The sequence below is a fragment of the Montipora foliosa genome, chromosome 5 (assembly GCF_036669935.1).
Source record: "Montipora foliosa isolate CH-2021 chromosome 5, ASM3666993v2, whole genome shotgun sequence".
Lineage (NCBI taxonomy): Eukaryota > Metazoa > Cnidaria > Anthozoa > Scleractinia > Acroporidae > Montipora > Montipora foliosa.
Window position 1 is genome coordinate 30,466,919 of NC_090873.1, and position 22,500 is coordinate 30,489,418.

The 22,500-nt window shown below is 42.3% G+C and overlaps 1 protein-coding gene across 3 annotated transcripts in view; it reads left to right on the forward strand.

The window, feature by feature from the left end:
- Positions 1-22,500, forward strand: part of LOC138003109 (neuronal pentraxin-2-like) — a 43,801-nt gene that overhangs the window by 7,608 nt on the left and 13,693 nt on the right. For all 3 annotated transcript variants that reach the window (XM_068849056.1, XM_068849055.1, XM_068849057.1), the window contains 2 exons: positions 2,964-3,181; positions 10,951-10,975. In XM_068849056.1, the coding sequence (XP_068705157.1) occupies positions 2,964-3,181; positions 10,951-10,975 (243 nt within the window). The remainder of the gene's footprint in view (positions 1-2,963; positions 3,182-10,950; positions 10,976-22,500) is intronic.

Genomic DNA, 22,500 nt, shown 5'->3' on the forward strand with positions numbered 1-22,500 from the left:
ATCTTCAGTGTTCTACATAACAGCACACTTGGTAAAAGACGGCTCGACGGGCGACAGATTGTTGTCGAAGTTGTCGCCTGTCTTGTTCAGTATCCAATTGATTTGCCATTATTGAGCTTCATAAGGGTATATTTTGTTGAAAGATCTACTAAAACGCCGTTCGCGCTACATGACTTTCGACGCCATTGCCGGTTAAGTTAATCGTTATAATGTGTCCACCAGAGAAATCTACGCATTTCCCACTACCCTCTCGATCCTAAGAAAATACACGCTCACTTAGCAGGGAAGTGACGGGCAAGGTTTTACCGACGTGGAAAAAAATAAAATAAATAAAAAATAATAAAACGGAGAAATCTACCCATTTTCCGACTGGGATTGCCATAGGGCAACCCAGTAAAAACATCTTAGAAGCGGGGATCCAGGCCGCCAATGCGCCAAGTGGCCTGGGGCAGAGCCCCACATTTAAGAGAATTTGGTCAAACTTTTTTCGTTTGGTTGTCAGGTGATTGACCGAGCGTACGTCCGTACAGACTCTGGGGAAGGGGGATGGGAGACTAAGAAAGGGAAGGAATGGGAGTCTTTGAGGCGCGAATGGGCGAATTTTCTTGGCCAGAAACTTTTGTGCAGCCCGCGTTTACCCCAGTGACCTTTGTCACTTTTGAAAAAGAGTTTGTGATATTAGTGATGATCAACGGGATAAAGAGCAGGAAAGAGCGCAAGAGAAGACAGGGGCACCCAACGAATCTGTTCCTCACATTATCTGTTCCCCAGAGGAATCTTGCTGGCTGGCAAAAATACAGGTGTTTCGATGAGCTGGCTGGGAAATTTTGTTATTGATAGAGGTTTTGCCTGGGAATTACTGACTATTTCTAGCATTTCAACCCGAGCTGGTTGTAGAAACTCTGAAGACTAAGGACGACGACTAAAAAAAAAAAAAAAAAAAAAAAAAGAGAACCTCTTCCCTCTCCCAGAGAGTAGTCACAAACATACGACGGCTAGTCAGAGTGATTGCGCTTGCGGAAAAAACCTGTTTTGTCCCGGTTTTGTCGCTTTTGTTCGGTCGTTTCGGATCGATGGATTTGAAAGCGGGCGGAATTCCTGGCTGGGAAATAAATTTGATCAGCTGGCTGGGAAACCAACCAATTTTATCTAGCTGGCTGGGAAATTTCTTATGTGTCTTGCTGGGAAAAGGGAACAGATAATGTTTTCCCAGCAACACTGAAAAACACCTGAAATGCCTTAATAACATTTATTTTCATTAACTGGGGTATAATAATACATTTTACAACAAATTGGTCGTTGGGTGCCCCTGAGAAGAGGCGACGATATTTAAGAAATTTGAGCGAAGATCAGAAAGCCTCAAGAGAAGCCGGGGAGAGAGAAGAAGAGAAAACTTTAATGAAGAACACCGTAAAGCTGAGAAAAATAGAGCAAAAGTCGAGACAAAACACTAACTTGCAACGGTTACCTTTCAGGTAATGTTTTCTTTCTTAATGCACTGGTGCCTCGCTGCCTCACAAATTTATAAAACTCGCTAAAAGAAACGAGGAAAACGTTTGTAATTCCGTGTTGCAGAGATTCTGGCATATTTCAACAGTCAAACACTACGTCGCCATTCAAGCTTACAGCGGACATCATTGGCGAGTTTTCTTGTCATCATTGTCTATTTCGTCAGACATTATAACTGAACTCTCGACGCCGTAAAAAATTATATTGGATTGCAGTAGGTTTATTTGAAGAGAGAGGGTGTAAAGATTATCAGTCAGGCGGGAAATGTTGTGAAAGAGATAACTGTGCATGTAATTTCAGTTTTAGTTCCCGGGGGGGGGGAGACTCCCATATGAAACAAACGGGGATGCTCGTCGTCTCGCTTAGGGGTGTAAATTTTGGATTTTGGTCTCGCTTAGGGTGTTCCGGGCAAAGCGCCAATATTTTATGCCACCAAGGTCTCGTTTAGGGTTCCGCGAAGTAACACAGAAATACGCGAAGAGAAACAGAAGTCAAATTTCCTTTTAAATTTTCTTTTTAGATAAAAGCATTCGATGATTATGCCTTTTTATCATTAAAACTCATTGCGTGTCGTACTTTTGTGTTTTTAAACGGTCTCTTTTAGGGGTCAACATTTGCTTAAGCCACGCCTAGATTGTTCTCCTTTAGGGGTTAATTTCAACATTTTCGACGAGCATCCCCGTCTGTTTCATATGGGAGTCCCCCCCCCCCCCCCGGGTTTTAGTTGTAGATTAAAATTGTTGTTGATTGTCTTTCATCACTGTAAACTGTATACAGTGTCGTGACATTGCTTTCTTTCCAGTTCCGGCCTGCGGTTGTCGTGTTGGTTAGAAAAAGAAAAGTGATTTTATTTGTTGAGTTGAGTTGCTTCGCTAATAAACGTGTGAGTTCGATAATCCACGCCTCAGGTTTTGATGGAAAACTACAACATACAGTGATGACGATTAATTTTGCACTTTATGCAGAAGCATAATTGTCTACATATACACTATATTGCTTTCTGGGGTAGAAACGGGAGCTCCACTTTTACGTTCGGCTAAATCTATATATTAACATTAAAAAAAAAACGCGCTTGCGAGTTGCAAAATGGCCGGCTGTAGTTTTGACGAGAGCACTAAGGACTGGATGAAAGTTTTTCATATCTGAGCACGAGTGCAAAATGTCTCCCTTCCATGCACGTTACCATTCAGCAAGTCTTCAGGCCTCGCTTGTTCTAAAGGTGGATGACGCTTTCCACCGGGTAATTCACTATCCAGCGGATAAACACCAGCAAAACCAATTGAGTTATCCAATGGATAGGGATTTATCCAGTGGATAGCGCTATCCACCCCTCGAACAACTGGGGCCTAGTTGGCATTCATCCATCCATTCATCAACCCCTCCCTCTATCTACCCATTCATTTTTTTTTTTCAACCAGCCATTATCTAATCTGAAGCCTTTTAATGAATTTCAGGCTATGTGCTAGACAATAACGTCATCGCTTCCTACCAAGTAACGTCCGACTTGGAGTGTAGTGCAAAATGTTTGCGAGACAAAAGGTGTTTCTCATTCAACTATAAAACAGCACTGAACAAAATGCCGAGTGATTGCCAGCTGAATAACGCTAACCGATCCACTTGCCCTGATTGTTTCAAAGTCAAAAAAGATACCACTTATTACCAAGATGCTGAGGTAAAAAGTACAACCAGTCGATTTATTTTCATGTTTTTTACAGTGTTGCTAAGCATTATAAGTATTAAGGAGAAGTAAAAGATATTATAGTGAAAAGCGAACAAGCAGGCTTGATCGAAAGTCACTACTGACTTTAGACTTGCTCCAAGTCACCCTTTTGAAACCCTCAGATTGAGAAATCAAAGCGAACGAGCGACGAAGTCGCGAGAGGGCGACTTGTTTCACCTGCAGGGATTTGAATCATAATTATAAATTCACGCGGGAAAATTGATTGACATACTCTATTTCATGGGTCATGGAGTTTGCTGGACTTTCAAAGTACAAAAAAATACAATTATTAAGTAAACACTGCATTGAAAAGTTGTGAAATGCATAGATCTTTAAAAAAGTAAAGCATTTCTGAGAATTACGCGAGGGCGCAAGGCTTTTGTCCGCAAATAAACTTATATAAAATTACCCAAATTTATGATGGATTCAGTCCATAATTTTCTTCATGCTTCCTTACCATTTCGCAATACTCTCATTCTAGTGACTTTCGTCGATAAAAAAAGTTTTGATTAAAAGCTTCAGTTCTCGAAAAACATTTCTGTAAGAATTCAACAGATTCTCTGCACCTTGCACCGACCGAGTCGGATATCCTTCAGTTCACCGGTAGTACTTTCTGGGCCATTAATAATGGCAGCTGTTATGCCTTGACCTCTCAATCTGGCGACTTGGTCCGGAATTTGTTTTTCATTAAAGACACAAGTGGGGCCACCACAAGAAAAACGGACGATAATAATCCCTGGGCCAAAACCCCCCAAAATGACATTTTGGAACCACTCAAGGGTATTAATGTTACCATACATATTTGAAAACTGCAATTACTCTAGTTTAATACTATATATGTATAATAGAAGTGCTTAATGAGTAGCATAACTGGTATTACTATACATTAGTGTCACCAGCTCGATTTTGATTGGCTATAAGCACATAGCTAATTCTTGCTTGCTCTTTTTCTCTTACGTCATACCTACAGACAATAGATTTTAGACATGTAGAATTGACGTCATACCTACAGACAATAGTTTTATGCAAGCAGAAGTGACGTCACCTAATACCCTAACCAGCACAAACTTTGGCCTTTATAATTATTGCTATCATGCGAAAACCGAATCCAATAATTGTTAATTATCACGTGACCAAGTGAAGCCACTCATTTCTTCTGAATTTGCAGAAAAGAAACAATAACTGCTAAACAACATTTTTTTATTGACTGATTTCGCAGAATCGACTTGCAACCAATAATTTGGTCAGATTCCATTGTTACAAATACTGGAGTTTATGTTGTTTTTAATATGATTGTTGCATTGAAGTGTATTTGAAATAGTGACACCTAATATTTTAGCATGTTCTACTAAACAAAGTTCTTTTGTATTAATTACAATAGGGTCAAATTCACTTCTAGCAACTTTGAAGTCTACAATTAATTCTTTACACTTCTCAGCATTGAACTGGAGTTGCATCTTCTAGGGCTTGCTGAGTTTTCTGAGCATCGTTTGATTCAAGGCTATGTTTCGCAACTTCGACTTATTAGTGGCTGCTTTATATTGATTCTCGTTGCTCTTCTTTTGAAGACCGATCTGGTCTCAGCAGTACGAGTTCGTGTAATTTATCTAAATGTTTGTCCCGTGGAGGCTTCGTTAGCAGGAAGCCTTAAGGTGTTGAGACTTAAAGGGAACGTCCAGTTAAACAAAAAAATATCTTCAAATAATAGGAAATAACCTTTTCAGTCAAATCAGTCTAACTCAGTCAAATCAGTCAAATTTGTTTTCAAAGAAAGCGTTTGTATCCGAATTATATAAGTTTTAGACTCGCCTATTTTTGTTTTCAAATTTCGCGGGCACCGCCATCTTGGGAAATTGTGACGTGTTACGGTTGCCTTATTGTTACTAGACAAAAGCTCTTTGTGTCAGAACAATAGGGCAACCGTAACACGTCATTAATTCAAGTTGGTGGCGCCCACGAAATTTGAAAGTGAAAATAGTGATTTTCAAATTCAGTTTTCCTGATATAAAAACATTTTTGAAACAAATTCCGAGCAAATTTATGTTGCTGTATTCATGGCCACTGTCTGGTCCTCTCTTTTCTCTCTCAGAATTCTTGATCGGACTATCTGGCTGTCTGTTCCTTCATGCAAAATCATTTAAAGCATATTGTCAGCCACTTGAGCAAATGTTCTCTGGTCGCCTCTTATCTTCTGTACCATTACCATTCCTTCAATAATTCTCGCGCTTGGCTGTGGTATTACCCCTGCTGCTGGTACATCCTTCAGGATCTCTGGGTAAGGCCCAAGGCAGAGGTACGAGAGGGTGGCACAGTACATTAGTTCATTTTCAACTTTCTGTTCTCAGCAATGATGATCATTTGGGCAAACAGCACACGATCAGATTTAATGATCACTTCTTTACTAATCCCACTTTGAACTTATCTTTTTTTGAGTGATTACCAAATGTTTTAAGTTTAAGTTTTGTTATATGGTCTTGGAACTTCAACTTGGGAGGGTCAGACTCACCCATGTCCTTTGCTAAAAGTCTTATAAGCCTTTTCTCCTAAAGCCTCTGCCTGAAGCAGATCCTTCTCTCAGGAGTAACGGGTTTACCAGTACTATTCGACTTCTATGAAGATCGGTGAGCTGGAAAGTCGTTCGGGGTGCCCAGGAGAAGCATTTGCCAATTGCAGCACTTGAGCCGCCAATTGAGCACTTGCCAATTGTGGAACACTCCCATCCTCAGGACGGTATCTTTGAACCTCTCACTTTGCTTTCACTGGATATCAGTTGCCTTTGCGTACAATGCTTGGCCAAAGACGAGAACGATGCTTTTAAACTTGAGAGTATTCTTGATCTTGAGAGACTGTACTAGGACCTTATTAACGGTAGTCATGTTTGTAGCAAGTGGGGCAATAGTCGGTAGATATGCGATGACATCCTGTGAGACTTAAACTTCGTTACGGTCACAAATATTAAATCCTGTCCATCCACTCGCTTTTTTCTTCTCTTTTGCACTGAGTCGCAATAAGCTCCAAAGCAAATTCTTCTTTCTTGCCTCTGCCAAGATCTCTTCAGCTGTTACCTCGACGAATGCTCTCGCGCAAGGACCGCAGCGATCACCAGCATTGTAGGGAGGGACGACTGAAGGATCAGTGCTTCTTTTCCTTGTCCTCGCTTGCACAATTCCAGGTGGTGGAGGAAGACTCGGACCAAAATGCCTGGCTTGGACAACAATCCCATTTACTCAATGGGATGTTCCCGATGCAGAAAGGGTTTCCTCTAATCGGTCGATGTTATCCCACGCCTTATGGCTTCAATTAGGTTTTCTGTCAATTCAAATTATGTATTTTGGCTTTTAACGAAAGAAATGTCTAGACTTGAAATGCTGTTAATTGTTAAATATGCCGATATATTTGCTTTTGTAAACAAAGAATGTATTTAAAATAATTGTCTTATTGTCAGCCTCCTTTCTAAAGCTACTATTTTACGATTGCTATCAAGCGAATTTGGAAAATCTTTCACATAAGCTTTCATCAGATATATTTCATATTTTCTTCCCCGGATTGATACTGCGAAGTTACAATGGCCCATGGACTGATATATTTGATTTCTTTTCAACGTTCCCTACCGTTGTTGCCTCGAACATCTCAAAACACAGTGATTTGCCTGATCCCGTTGGAGAATGAAAAAAAAGATCCTTTCCTTTCAGAGGGCATAGATAGATTCTGCCCGGCAACGTTTGAGCAACTTTTTCAATGTTGAGCAACTTTTTTAAATCTGACCAACATTTTCAATTTTCCGAGCAACTTTTACCAAAATTAATGTCTTATTAATATCACGTCGACATTTATAACATTTACAACCAAAATTCTTGTTAGAACTTTTACCAAAATGACAATTTTTGATATATTTTGCAATTTCAAATCAAACACCGAACGAAAAATCTTGCTATAAGCACAATTTTCACTTTGTAATTGGGTGTTCTATGGTGTATCGTCCATATATGGATGTCTCGTTGGATCTCCTGTGGTGTATCTTCCATATATGGATGTCTCGGTGGGTATCCTGTGTTAATATTCCGAATATATAATAGCTTCCTGTATCGCTGAAGCAAAATGGCGGAAGCCATACAAGAAAGCGAAGACCTTATTCAAACTGCTAGAGAAAATGGTGCAGAGATGACGGAACCTGGAAGGGCTTCCATTTCGAGAGAACGTAAAGTTGCTAGAACATGGGGCAAGTACAAGGCAAGTAGGATGTCAAATCCAATGACCAAAACTTCGGTTCAAGACCGAATCAAGGAATATCCAGATCATCACTTCGCTTGCGTCAAAGGGCAGCTACGATGAGATGCATGTCACGAAATCGTTGCTGTGAAGAAGAGCACCATACAGAAATATGTGCAGTCCCGAAAACACTTGAATGGCATCGCCAATATCATGAGGGACAAGCCAAAGCCAAAGTATCGAGCAATGTCTGCAAAGGCAAGAGAGTAGGGCTACTTTACCAACAGATATGCGAGTCTTGCGTTTTGAAGTAGTTGAGACACTCCTTAAGGCCGGCATACCAATTTCCAAGATAGATATGTTTTGCGCCTTCTTTTTGAAAAGTATGCCCATACTCTTACTGCAAGTACACACATGAAAGACATTATTCCTTCTATGTTGGCAAGGGAACAAGAAAAAGGTCAAGGCCGAGCTTCAGGATGTTAAAGAAGTGTCGGTTATATTTGATGGGACTGCCCGACCTGGCGAAGCACTTGCTATTGTAGTGCGTTATGTCCAGGAGGATTTCAAGCCTTGAGATTCTTGCAAAGCCAATCAAGGGGGTTGAACTTGCCCAAAGACTGCCGTCCAATATTTCTGTTAAAATCTGTTGGATATCTTTGGGAATCCTCAAGACCTTCAAGATCTCCGCTTAGAGCTTGCCGCTATTGTTGATGCTGGTATTCACTTTACTAAGTCAACATATAGCCTTGAAGGTGACGGCCCCATGATATTTTCATGCTATGAAGATCTTTCAGTTGTTGCTCAAGCAGTTGGTGTAGGCCACTAACCTTGCACCTTGGCTGTTGCCAGAGAAATTGACAATGGCGATGCTGCCCTCCAAGCTAGATTGACTGATCAGGCTAAAGCATGTATCCAGCCAGGACTGAACTTTTTTCAAGAGAAGTCCAGCGATCATTTCCGCAATATAGTAAGTGCATTCAAGGTAGCACGCCTTCGTTGCACAATTCAAGTTCAACTGTTAATGCGTAATGCTGCAGCACTCCAAGAATTCAAGAATTTTCCTTTTGTGGTGATAACACCATTGCTAACCTGGCAGCAGAGCCTCTGGGGTATCTTGCTGCTGCCGATGGTATTGTGGACTTAAGTGAGAAGCAGAAATTGGCAGCCTCTTATTTGTCATAGTCTTTGTTTGAAAATGAAAGGGAAATTTTCATTGCTACTGCTTGGACTTCTTAAGGAGCCTCAGGCAGCCTCTCATTTGTTATAATATATATTTTCAAAAATAGTAGTTTCATACTTCAAATTCCCAATTCAATTGAAAATACTGTTAAGACATCTCTAGCTCAGCGAATGGAAATGGATGTATTTTTTGACTCACTATGTTGCTAAGCCAACAAAATTGCGGCCCAGTGAGTCTCTTTTTAATACAAGACAAGACAAGACAAGAGGCCGACCGCAGTCGAAGGCAACCCGAAGTCTCCTTTTTCTTAGCTTCTACAGTAACTCCCGGCATCTGCCGTGACTCACTGCAGGGATGGGCGCCACTCCAATCCCGTTACATGCACAACGCATGCATGTTTTTAATAAAACCATATTGATTCAGTATAATTATGCCATATGGTATTTAGAAAAAATTGCTTGATCTTTTGAAGCTGCTGAGTTTAGAAGCTTGATTCTCTGTCATTTTTGATCATCCTAATTTCTGTAGACCAAGTTCTATCGCATCTTCCACATCTTCCATCACGACTCCCGATGAGACTTCAACAACACAGTCAGTGCAAAAACAATATGGCGTCCTAAAGCTTCTCACCATTTGAACCATTAATATTCTTAGAATTGTTGCCGTCACCGGTGAAATTTTGGCGCCAAGCAGATGGCAAAAGTCCTTTAAATTGACCCAACCAGTCGTCACTAAGCGGGAAAAAATTAAAAGGTCTTTGAGAAAGTCTAAACTGACATTAATTAAAGCGTCCAGATTACAAACGTCGTCAAGTGAATGTTCTGGCAATCATTATAAGGCGGAATTACCAAAATTTATTTGCTTGTTTGGCTTATACTGTATATGATTCTTTTTCATATTTGGTGTGGAGTATAAGAATTCCTGGAAAATGCGCCGAGTCCTTGAGAATTGAATAATTGAAACTGTAGGTCGAAACCCTTCCGGCCTTCTTTTTGGAAAGTCAGCACTCGCTTATTCCAGCAATATCCATCAAATGAATCACGTCTTCGAGAACGTTCAGTGAGATAATGTAAAAGCACAAAGATAATAATTTTTAAAAGTACAACCTCATAATTTTAACACTTGCGCTGTCAATTAGATAGTTTTGACAAAGATAATGATTATGATTAACTGGAGCTTCAGGCTGTCCACAATTGGTGAACGTTAAGTCAATGAGTGAATCAATGGGTCACTCAGTTCGACTTTTCTTTTGTCAAACTATAAACACAGGCGGACCACCCTCTGTTGGTGTTGTTATGAATCAGTACAAGGATAAATACATTACGCGGCTGAGATTTGCTCGGTAATAAAGTTTGAAAGCAAATAATTCAATGAAAGATCAAAAAAAGTGTCAACTGAATCCTGTGCCAGGATCCTGTGTTATATTTTAGTCGTTCCGAGCTGTTCGAGGCTTCATTCTCCGAGGTCTTTTCTCTCGACCGACGGTTAGACAGTCAAGAAAATTGGCAAGGTAGGTAGCACCCAGCCGCCGGCTTGTTACCTCGTAATGTTCAAGCTTGAACTGACGCAAAACCAGGGAGATTCTCACCCTAAAAACACCAGCATCCAATTAATTAGGAATGTCCTCATAACTTCGCCGAATGTGAACGCCATCTTTCGAAAATTCACCGGAGAAAGGCGATCCTGAAACCCATAACAAAGCTTTCTCAACATGATCGGTGCAAGAAACCAGGCCAAAGGAATTCGAAGCATTTGAGTCTGTTTGATTTTGCCAATCAGTGCAACGCGACCGTTGGCAGTTCCCAGCCCCTCCTGGCAGTTCCCAGTTCCCAGGCAGTTCTCCTGGCAGCTCCCAGTTTGTTATGGATTTCAGGTTAGCCTTTCTCGAGTGATTTTCGAAAGATGACGCTCACATTCGGCGAAGGTATGGGGACAGCCCTAATCGATTGGATGCTGGTGTTTTTAAGGTGAGGATTTCACTGGTTTGGCGTCAGTTCCAGCTTGGACAAGACGAGGTCAAAAGCCGGCGGCTGGGTGCTATCTACCTTGTCAATTATCTTTACTGTCGGTCGAGAAGAGATCTCGCAAAATGACGGCTCAAACAGCTCAGAACGACCAAAACAACATAACACAGGACTCAGTTGACACTTCGTTTGATCTTTCATTGAATTATTAGCTTTCAAACTTTATTGTTGAGCATATCGCAACCGCCTTAATGTATTTATCCTTCTACAAATCGATAACAACAACACCAACAGAGGGTGGTTCGCCTATGCTATAAACATCAAGAACCAACTTGAGAATCTTAAACCGTTTTTTTTTCTTTCAGATAAACAATTGTATTGGAAGTGATGGTAAGTAGCCTTGTCAAATTTTATCTAGCTTGTAACGTTTCATTGTTTTAATTAACGTGTACGTGCACTGAGCTGCGAGTTGTTTCAAACGATGCTCATTGGCCATTGCGAGGCATCTGTTCTCATAGGGACCAGTAGAGATGGTTTTTGTAAATTGAATTCTTCCGTCTCCTATGTTTCAAAAACGTTCGCCGCCTCCACAACTAGTGAGTCAGGAACAAAATCTCAAGTGATATCATTTATGATACCGGATGCACTCTCTTAATATCATGGTCCACTGCACTCAACTAACTTCAGTCGTTGGAAAACCAGTCAATTAAAGGCAAGTTTATTTGCAAAGTTAGTGAGACGAAAGTAAGACCAGAGTACTAGGCAGTAGGCAGCAACAAGCTGCCACAGATATAGACTTGCACAACAAAACATTCTTCCTTTGGCATCTAGCCCTCCAATTCCTTCCATAGGATCCTTGATGTTCCGAGCAGGGCAGCTTTTTGAAGCTAGATGGGCGTGTCTACCCCAATGACCTCAAGACTCCAACCACGATCGGCACAACATCCGTTTCACTGACATCTTTCTAATTTCTTTTCAAGTCCTGAAACGTATCCACATTTTTCCTTTTGTATTACTCCAGCATCATATGGTGTTGCTATATCAATACAGGGGCTGGCTTTCTTGCACAAACTTCGTGGTCTTTCGATATATTTGTATCCCACAGGAACTTAAATTCATCTTTTCCCAAAACACTCTCATGGCACATGTTCATACCACACCCCTACTCAATGAAAATTACACTTTCCAGCAAAAGGTGCCAGTGTTAAAAAAGTGGTCCCAAAGGCCAATGCCTCCTTTTTCATTCTCTTGGATCGGAGACAGCCTGCTTTGGGCAACGGCTGACAATATTACCTATATTGCTCGTGTTGGTTCAGTTATTTTGATACTGCTTTACCTTTCATGGGGTCCTTACTCTCTACAGCTCTTCATTTTTTTCATCCACCCTGACCATATGTCGGTTGCCAAATTGAACTATAACTGAGTTGCAATACGAGCATTCAGGTTCTTGAAGTTCTTGATCCAGACCGACCTTGTACAAAGTCAGATCCTGGCGCTTTCCAATTTGGTAACATTGATGCTGAGTAAAGATAGCATATTTTGGGCTGCCCCGACCATCTGGAGGCATTTCAGGATCCAAAAATGTGGCACCTTGTTATATGCCTTCTGTAATGTAGTCCGTACAACCCATTGACAAATTTGTCTACCTTCCGGGGTAGGGGCCGTCGCCGAAGGGGAGGTGGGAGGGGCAAAAAATTCCACACTGGACCAGAACGGCGTAACTTGGCGAAAGAGAGCGAAAACCAGAGAAGCTTTGCATAAATAGGCAAATGAGTTCCCTGGGGACTTGAATAGCATTGTCTCAAAAACCCTGAACAAACAGAGGAAGAGACATGAGATGCGTCTCATCTTTCGTCACGGGACATGCCAGCCGCGCGGCCTCAATGCTAATTTTCAGTTTATTTGAAGCTCGCGCGCGCGTGCACAACGCAACTTTCAAATTGTAAATCAAATACTAGGAAGCGTGGCTTAAAACATTAACGAACATTCCACTGATGAAGGGCACAGTCCCGAAACGTCACTTTCAGCAACATTCTCAACTTTTATCCATTGCTGTTGATTTCATTTTCTCGCTGAAAAGAAAACTGCGTTTTTGGAAGCAAGATTGTGTGTGACATTTTTATTCTTGGTCAGGAAATGTTGAATTGAAAACTATAAAGATCAGAAGAACTATGTTTAGTTTACTTTATACTCACTTATCCCTAACCGCTTGCATTATTTACCAAGAACCGGGAAAGCAGCGAATTAAACTGTCTTGCCTCGTTATTTCTATTGCGAACTGCTTGGGTATAAAATAAATATGGGTTGCTTGCTTATTAATTGAGGTCCAGTTATAAGTTCAAACAACTAGGTACCACTCGTAGAACGTGTATTTCCCTGATGCCGATATCACTGCAAAAGTGTGGCTCCACGCTTCATAGAAAAGTGCTCGAAATAGCCTAGTAGTCTGCTGTTAAGGTTTTTCTGATCGAAATTCATTTAATTTCACAGGATAATCCTCTTCGAGGATCTTCGAAGTGTATTTCATTTCCCTGACTTCCTGTAGTTCTCATGACTTTCCTCTTTATCAATCACTTTCTGAGTCCTAGCGACCAGCATCCATTCGACACTCTCTTGAAGATAAGCATGTAACGCCTTCCTCTCTTTGTCTACACATTCCTCTATTGCTATCAAACTTCTTCCACCTTCCTTCCTCCCATGGCAGATATAATCTTGCAACATTACTCCTTGTGTGCATGCATCCATTCATTTAACCCATTAATCAGATTGCCTCCATTCAGCTTAGATTTACACAAATCTTAACCCTCCTGAAATACTCTGCTGTAATCCTATTCTTCATTTTGGTTTTTCAATGTCTGGTCTAAGTGTAGCATTCCAAGATACTTGCAGCAATCCACCTCTACCCCATTTCTTTTTTATTTATCATGAGGTAGTTCTATTTCCGTACTCTCAACTTATTTTCCTCTATTAATTTCTATAATGTTAGCATGGTAATCTACTATGAGGCAGAACCGAACGCAACAACAACACGTTTAATCGAGCAATATGGCTGCGAGCACATGGCATGTCGCAAGGGCCCCTGGGAAACAATGGCTTACCCAACAGCTTACATCACATCTCCCTTCCAAGCAATAAGCAGTCCTCCAAAAGTTCAGAGAGGAACTCTCTGTTCAACCTATGAACTACGGTAGCTTTCTATCAGCTACAACAACTAACTAAGACTGTTTTATAAATGATGAAATGGTATATGAAATGAATCATATATGAACTGCGGATATGAAATCAAGTGAAGCTATGATCTTCGCAGGTGTACTCTGCGAAGATCATAGCTTCACTTGATTTCATATCCGCAGTTCATATATGATTCATTTCATATACCATTTCCTCATTGATTCATTCCTCACGGGACCATTGGAACCCACAGCTGACCAGCTCCCAACGTCAGTGGCTTCATAGCTCAGTTGGTTAGAGCGTCGCACCGGAATCGCGAGGTCACGGGTTCAAACCACGAGTTCAAACCCTGTTGAAGTCCAGAATTTTTCAGGCCTCTCTACGCAATTGTAAAAATTGCGTTCATAACTGCGAAGATCATAGCTTCACTTGACTGTTTTATAAGAAAGTGAAAAAGCAAATAAACAGGCCAAAGTCAGCTATTCTCGGAAACGTTCTGGAACTCGTATTTCACTGCAACTTCGGGCACTTCTCCTTGGGCCAACAAGCGGGGTAGAGCACACTGGACTGCCGGTTCTCTCACAGGGGGAGGATTCTACGCAAGGTGTACTCTCCATTTCGCTGGGCGTTTCAGGGAGGAGGTTTAGGTGGCGCCTGTTTCTCCTTAGCTATCCATTTGGCGTTTCGACAGTGTAGGACCGAGGAGTACCAGCTTTATCTATCACGGTCCCCTCAACCATTTTACTGGGTAGCCAGACAGGATCTCCTGGTAAGAGGTCCGGGAGGCTCTTAGCAGAGTGTCGTCGATCAAAATTCTTCTTCTGTGTGGATTTTAGTACAGAATCGTTCTCCCTGAACTGCTCTAAGTAAGGCGAGTTAGGTTCCAGGTGGCTTGGCAGGATAGGAAACCGTGGTGCGGATTTTCCTTCCCATCAGAAGTTCAGCGGGGCTGAGGCCACTTTCAAGGGGAGTGGCACGATATGCCATTAGGGCTTTGTATGGGTCTGATGCCTTCTCTAGTAAGTTTTTTACAGTCTGAACAGCAGGTTCTACCTCGCCATTTGCTTGGGGGAAATTGGGGCTTGACGTAATGTGCGTGAATCCAAGCTCTTCCTGAAACTTGGCAAATGTGTTCGCTGAGAACTGCGGGCCATTGTCTGACAGTAGCTCGTCTGAGATGCCGTGTCGCGCAAACATGGACTTGAGGTGCACTATTATGTCAAGTGAAGTAGTGCGGGACAGCTTGGCTACCTCAACATATCGAGATAATTAGTCAATGACAAGTAGGTACTGTTGATTTTTCAGCTCAAATAAGTCAGCGGCAAGTTTCTGCCAAGGCCGGTCAGGGAGTTCAGAAGGAATCGCTGGCTCTGCTGTGTTAACATGCTGTTTCATGCAGCTTGGACATCTCTTTACCACTTCCTCCAGTTGTCTGCTCAGACCTGGCCAGCATACTGAGGTTTTTGCCCTCTCTCTGCATTTGTTACCCTGATGGCCTTCATGAACTCTCTCCAGGACATCTAGTCGCACGGACACAGAGATGACAAGACGATTGCCCTTCATCAGTAAGCCTTAATTGTTGTATTGTCAGTTCATTTCTCTCTGGCCAGTATGGTTTCAGCGGTCCAGGGAGTTGAGATCTCTCGGGCGATTGGGTCGAGGAATACTCCATGATCTGCTTTGTAACAACACTTCATCTTCCTGTTGTTGGCACCTCAGCTCTTCCAGTCGATCCTCCGTTGCGGGCAGGTATCTGATAACCCAGTCAACATAGGCCATAACATCATTTTCCAGCTTCTCTTCCTGCTGGTTCAGAGGTTTTACGAGAAGCGCACGGGATAGTGTGTCAGCGGTACACAGGTTTTTTCCCAGGTACATGTGAGATGCTGTAGGAGAATCGCATCATACGCATCCGGAAACGCTGCACCCTAGCTGGAAGCTCGTCGAGTTTCTTGGTACTGAACAAAGGGAATAGAGCCTTGTGGTCCGTTTTGATGTGAAACTTGAGTCCAATCAGATAATCTGCACAGCGTTCACTTGCCCAAGTTATGCCCAATGCTTCCTTCTCAATTTGGGCATAGCTCTGTTCTGTAGGACTCATGGCTCTTGAGGCGTAAGCGACTGGGCGCCATTGGTCATCATGGTTTTGCAGTAGAACCGCCCCTAGGCCATAAGAAGATGCATCTGTGGAGAGTTTTGTCTGACGGCTTGCATTATAGAGGGCAAGGGTAGGAGTGGAAGCGAGGCTGTTTTTGACAGAAGAGAAGGCCTGTTGCTGAATTTCACCCCTTGTCCAGTGGTTCTTGGTGCTCAGGAGATCTCTTAGTGGTTTGGTGAGCTCAGCTATATGAAGTTGGAATTTGCTCAGCTGATTAACCATTCCAAGGAGCCTTCTTAGTTCTGATGGGTCTTTAGGGGCTGCCATCTTAGTAATAGCTTCCACTTTCTTGGGGTCAACTTGTGTGCCCTCGGCATTGACAATGGTGCCTAAGAATTCTACAGATGGTTTGGCGAATTCACCCTTTTCTTCATTTAAGGTAAGGTTAGCCTCTTGTAGCTTGCATAAAGTTTCTTTCATATGCTCATCATGATCTTTGAACGATTTACCGAAAACCAGGTTATCATCCATCTGGCACAGAGATCCTTCCGTTCCTTCCAGGAACAGTGAAATTCGCTTTTGGAAATGTTCGGGCGCCGAACTGATTCCAAATGGTAGACGATTAAAGCAAAACCGGCCGAATGGCGTGATGAAGGTGGTGAGCTTGGACGACTCTGGTGACAAGCCAATTTGCCAGAACCCTGAATTTGCGTCTAGTTTGCTAAATACTTTCGTTCCAGCTAATTGTGCTAGTGTGTCGTCAACACAGGGTAAGGGGTGGAATTCCCTCAAGATGTTTTCGTTTAGCCTTGTTAGATGTACACAGATTCGAGCTTTGTCGTTAGCCTTGGGGACTACGACTGTCCCCGCGCACCATTCTGTTGGTTCATCAACTTTGGAAATGATGTGCATTTGCTCCATCCGGGCGAGTTCTTCTTTGACTTTCGAAAGGAGGGGAACAGGCACTCTCCTGGGTGTGGTAAGAGCGAATGGCTTGGCATCTGGCTTCAGTTTTATGACATAGTCAGGTCGGTCTAGTTTTCCGAGTCCAGTGAACAGGTCTGGAAACTGTGCTTTGTAATCTTTGTTTGCCTCTATAGCATTTATCTTCTCAACAAGTTGGAGTGACTCTCTTGCTGGGCGACCGGGGAGGGCTTGTCGGGCTCCGGTCACAACAAATATTTCCTGGCCTGTAGCCATTTCAGCATGAGTGATTTTTCCCATAAAGTAGACATGGATAGGGAGGGCTGTATCTGCTGGGCCAAACAAAGTCTTGCTTGATTTGATCAGAGTTGGGGAAGGATGCAGTGAATTATAAAATTAATGCTCTCAGGGATTATTGTCACATCCGCCCCAGTATCTATCTTGAAGGAAACAGGGGAGTTGTTTAAGGTTCCAACTGCTCCTAAGAAGGCGTAGTTCCTCAACCGAGCCAACTGTGTTCGAAGACTTGCAAACGATTCCCCAGTTACCTCTCTTTGAGCACTTGTGGCAAGTTGTTTCCTTGGCAGGGCAGTATTGTCGAATATGTCCTAGGGTTTTTCCACAGTATTCACAGCGTCTCACCACTGGGGAATCTTCAACTTGATTCTTGAAGACTTTTGATTTTGACGGCTTCTCAAAGTTGACAGCGTCCACCTCGGCGAGTTCTTTGAAGCCGTTTTTCATCAGGGTTTGCTGTTTCTTCACGGCTTCGCTTTGTCGGGCCTGGTGCATCGCTTTCGTAAGCGTAAGATCGGGGTCAAGGTGAACTTTTTCGGAGAGTTTAGAGTCAAGCAAGCCAACAACGATCCGGTTCCTAACCAATTCGTCCTGAAGTGTCCCAAAGGCGCAATGTTCGGCCAAAGCGTGTAAAGCTATGACGAAACTATGAACTGTCTCACCTTCCTCTTGCCGGCGTCTGTTGAATTTGGCGCGCTCAAAAATAACATTTCTGCGTACTACGAAATGTTCGTCAAACTTCGTCTTCACAGTGTGATACTGTTTCAGTTGAGTAGTTGATAACTTGAAGGAGTTGAGGATATCATCGGCTTTGTTGTCCATGGCGTAGAGTAAAGTGTTGATCTGGCTTTCTCCCTCTTCTTTCACTAGGCCTGTTGCTTGGCGAGAGGGGGCAAAACGTCGGCTCCATTTAGGCCAGCCCTCTGGATGACTGAAGTCGAAATTTTCCGGAAGCTGAACTCGGAAGGACGTCATTGTCTTTCACCGCTTCTGACACCATATAATGTTAGCTAGGTAATCGACTATGAGGCAGAATCGAACGCACCAGCAACACGTTTAATCGAGCAATATGGCTGCGAGCACATGGCATGTCGCAAGGGCCCCAGGGAAACAATGGCTTACGCAACAGCTTACATCACAATTTATAGGACTGCACACTTGTCAAGTCCAAATGACATTTGGATGTCCCCAGAAAAGTTTCTCACCGTTTGGACAAGGGAGCCAAGTTGGTCTTTCGCACCATATAGCTTTATATGATCCATATTCACTTTAAATCATCCATGAACAGAAAGGAGGTGGTTAATCTTGCTCTCATCTTTCTCAATACCAGGATTGGTGGCAACATGATAACAATGAAGAGTAATGGAGATAACGAGTCTCCTGGGAAGATCCCTCTCTTGATGTCAACTTGGCCAAGCTCTCTTCCACCTGATGCCAATAAAGGTCTCCAGTTATTCATGCTGTTACTGATTAACGTTATGAAATTTCTTGCTGCTCCAACCATGTTCAAACAACTTAGGATACAGGCATGAGGAAAGACATCGTATGCTTTCCTGAGGTCAGTTCACGCCATTGACAAGTTAGTCAGTCTTCTCCGAAAGTTCTTCAGGATTGCCTTGTCTACAAGCAGTTGATCTTTCTTCCCACTTGATCGTCGTCTGCATTCTTTTTGTTCGTCAACTAGCGATCCATGTCTTTCCCGATGTATGTCAAGTTTTTTTCCCATTATCCCTGTCAAAAGCTTCCACATTGTTGGCAGGCATGCAGTAGGGCGGTAATTGAAGACAGTTCTTTTCAAATCATCCATTAAGATACCGTGACATTTCCAGATTGTACTCCTTCTTGAAGGAATGCTTAGAGCTGAGGGTGTATTTCAGTCAGAGTCCCAAACCAAAAACCTTGGATATAGTCAGAACCGGCTGCCTTCCACTTAGGCATCTTTCTCACTCCAGATCGTATATCCTCCAACGTAATGTGAATGTCCTGTTGCGCCTCTGTCGTCCTAAGTCCTTAAGCCAAGTTGCGTTCTCATTGTGGTCCTCTGCCCAGATGTTACTCCAAAATTATGTTGCTTCAGTCAAATTTGGTGACTCAGTCTCTTATCTTTAACTTGTTCGAAACAGATTGTTTTGAGTGAATTGAAGGCACCTATCCTCACACGCCTTCATCTTGATCACACCTGCTTTGGTCTTTTGTTTCAGCACTTCTGAGGCATACCAAGTTCCCTTCCTTTGTAGCTGATATTTTCTATTCAGTAACATTCTCTTTGCTTTGATCTTGTATTTCCTTTCAGGGGCACCCAACGTCAATTTTCGGAAAATATCTGTTCGGAAGACGATTTGAGATCTAGAATTATCCGAAAATTTGTTGTAAAATTTCTTGCTTGCCTGCCTTTCCTAGGATTTTCGAACATCTGAAAAATGGTATAATTGCCCATTTTTAACGGACTTTTACCCTAAAAAGGTCACCTAGAATTTTCGGGAGCCTTTTTTCTGGCTAAAATTTTCGAAATGGTAGGTTTTGATACCTATAATTTTCGGATCACTAGACTTTCAGCTAGGAAATCCGAACAGATGAAAACTTTTTAGGGGATAAAATTATGCCTATATGTACCGTTTAAATACTAAAATACGTTTAACAGTGCTATGTTTGAGTGCTTTTGAACTACATTCTCGTTGGGTGCCCCTGTCCTTTCCTTACTTTCTCGATCTTACATAAATCCTTACGCCATGATTCGATGTTTCTGTTGATTCGTCTTTTCCGCAATGGTTCTCCCTTTTTGAACTACTTGCAGAACAAGACATAACGTCTCGAGTATCACATTCGACGCACGTATAGAAAATGTAAAAACAAAATAACAATGTTTAAGAATCTTGAAATATATTTCGCTCTTCGAGCCTCATCAGTCAAAAAGAACCTCATGTAAGACGCATTAAAAAAGGTGTGTGTGTTCCTAGATGTCATGTAACCATGGGGTAACCTATTTTACGTGGTCTCGCGCCACTATCGCGCAGGGAACGCGGAAACAATTCCACTCGCTCTTAGAGTTCGTCATAGCCTGCGAGCAGGCTCTCTCTCTGCGGTGGGAGAAAAGGAGAGCCTGCACGCATCCCTCTGAATTTTGAATGCCACCTCCTGATGTCACGCTGAGAGAGCTGTCAAAAATTGGCCAATCAGCGCGCACCAGAAGTAAACATTGAAAAAAACAGTAAGCCACGCGTTGTGTATTTCTAAATTGCTCGAGGCAGAAACTCCAAAAAAACTGTAAAGGAAGGAAGCCTTCGCCAGAAAATCCTAACAACTACTGCTGATGCTGTAAAGCGTAGCTGAATATTCTGTACGGTAATTCGTCGGAGTCCCTTCCACGGAAAATGTGTTTCGTTCGTCAGGGAAAAAAATTAGCACACAAACTTGAAACGACTGGAATCGTAACAGAGAAATCCGTTTTCCCTGAGCGCATCTCCACCGTGTGAGACTCGTCGACCACAACTGCTGCCAAATTTCGGTAAAGCGAAGCGGAATTATCTTTTTAAATTTATTTTAGTGAAAATCAGACATTACAACTACTACATCACACTTTAATACTAGACAGATATTCTAATTCCTACACCAGTTTATTTCAAGGCTTACCGAGTATTTGTGATTATAGATATGTATTTTGCTAATTCAACCATTTGAAAATTGGACTATTTTGTTTTCAAGTGTATCGGTGTCACCCAGGAGATCAAGGAATCATTTGTGTAGCCACCTTTTCGGCTTAACCAAATACTTGCTAAAATCGTGTAGAGTTCCTTTATCGTTCTCTATCGTTCTCTATCGTTAAATCGGCAACTGAGGCAGCCGAAAGGCCCAAGTTTTTGTCCAAATGTAATCAGCGATAATGCTTTGTCGAGGACAGGAAACTGCCACGGTGACATGAAGTCACCCTCGTTGTATTTTGGCCGCTACGAAAAACAGTTGGGGAATAAGACTTTTCCCGAATCCTGTGGATAACAGAGATAGAACTTCCTTTCCTTCCAGCTGAGAAGCCATTGCATCGCGTTGCCCGACCTTTAATTATGTAAAGTTACGGTAACATTCTACAATTTCTGACCAGCCAATGGTGACGTCACCAAGTAATTTAATTTCAGCCAATCAGTATTTTGCGTCCAAAATTTGGACGCGACCTTCAAAATACAAAGCCATGCGGGCAGGCCCTCATTCTACCCCCAGCCCAGTCCCTCAGAGGGCCTGCTCGCTCGCTAAGTTCATCAATGAACCTTCTGGTACTTTGTCTATCGCTTTTCTTTCAACATTCCCATTCTTTTCAGTCGTAACATAAGTGGCTCCATATAGCAAAGAGGTCAACTCGATTATGTCTCCAGTATGGATGTCCTTCATTGCTTCATTCACAACACAACTTCTGATCTCAGTTTTGCGCTGTCAAATGATTTCAAGGATAGCAACCCTTCTTTTCGTTCTTGATGCATTACTTCAATACTCCTTCATTGTAGAGGTGTATGTGCTCGATCAAGGTCGTTCTGCTCCATCATGGGAAGCTCATTTGGGTCCTCTCTCTCTGATCTGTTAACCTCCTCCGTACTGACATCTTCCTGAATTTTTTTGTCCTGTTGGAGATGGTTCTCGCACTGCAATTCCTTGCCGTTCATTTTGTACAGCTTGGATAATTTTATCATGCCCTATAGCTACTTGTTCAAGCCACTTGATCACAAAGTCTCTGTTCACTCACGTTAGACAGTTCTCAAGTTGGACAGTGGAAGCATATTAACCGATGAATGCGATATTTCTGAACACTTGAACAAATTTCTTGCATCGGTTTTTACACGGGAAAACCTAGAAAATATTCCGTCATTTAAACAGATCATTATCATTGTCGATGATAGTCTCCAATGCTCAGTTACTGTAGTCTCCAAGTTACTGAAAGAGTTGAAGCCTCGCAAGTCTCCTTGGCCGGATGGCATTCACCCGTTGATTCTAAAAAACTGCGCGGATACTTTAGCTACATCAATTTGTAAGATCTTCAATTTGTCGTTCTCGTTAGGCAAGATACCGGATTGCTGAAAGCAAGCTGATATTATCCCATTACACAAAAAAGAGGCTAAAAACAACTGTAAAAACTACTTTCCAGTCTCATTAACTTCAATACTATGCAAAGTGCTCGAGAAAATTGCAAGGCAACATTTGGTAGAATTCTGGATATCTATGAACATTTTTATCTCTGACCAGTTTGGATTTATGAAGGGCAGATCTTCTTCGTCTCAATTCTTAACAGTCTTGTATGACTGGGCTCAAAATAGGAATAACGGACTTCCTATTCATGTGGTGTTTTTGGATTTTTCCGAGTCGTTCGACCCTGTTCTACATGAACGTTTATTATCAAAGCAGCAAGCATATGGCATCAGAGACCCACTGTTATCATGGGTAA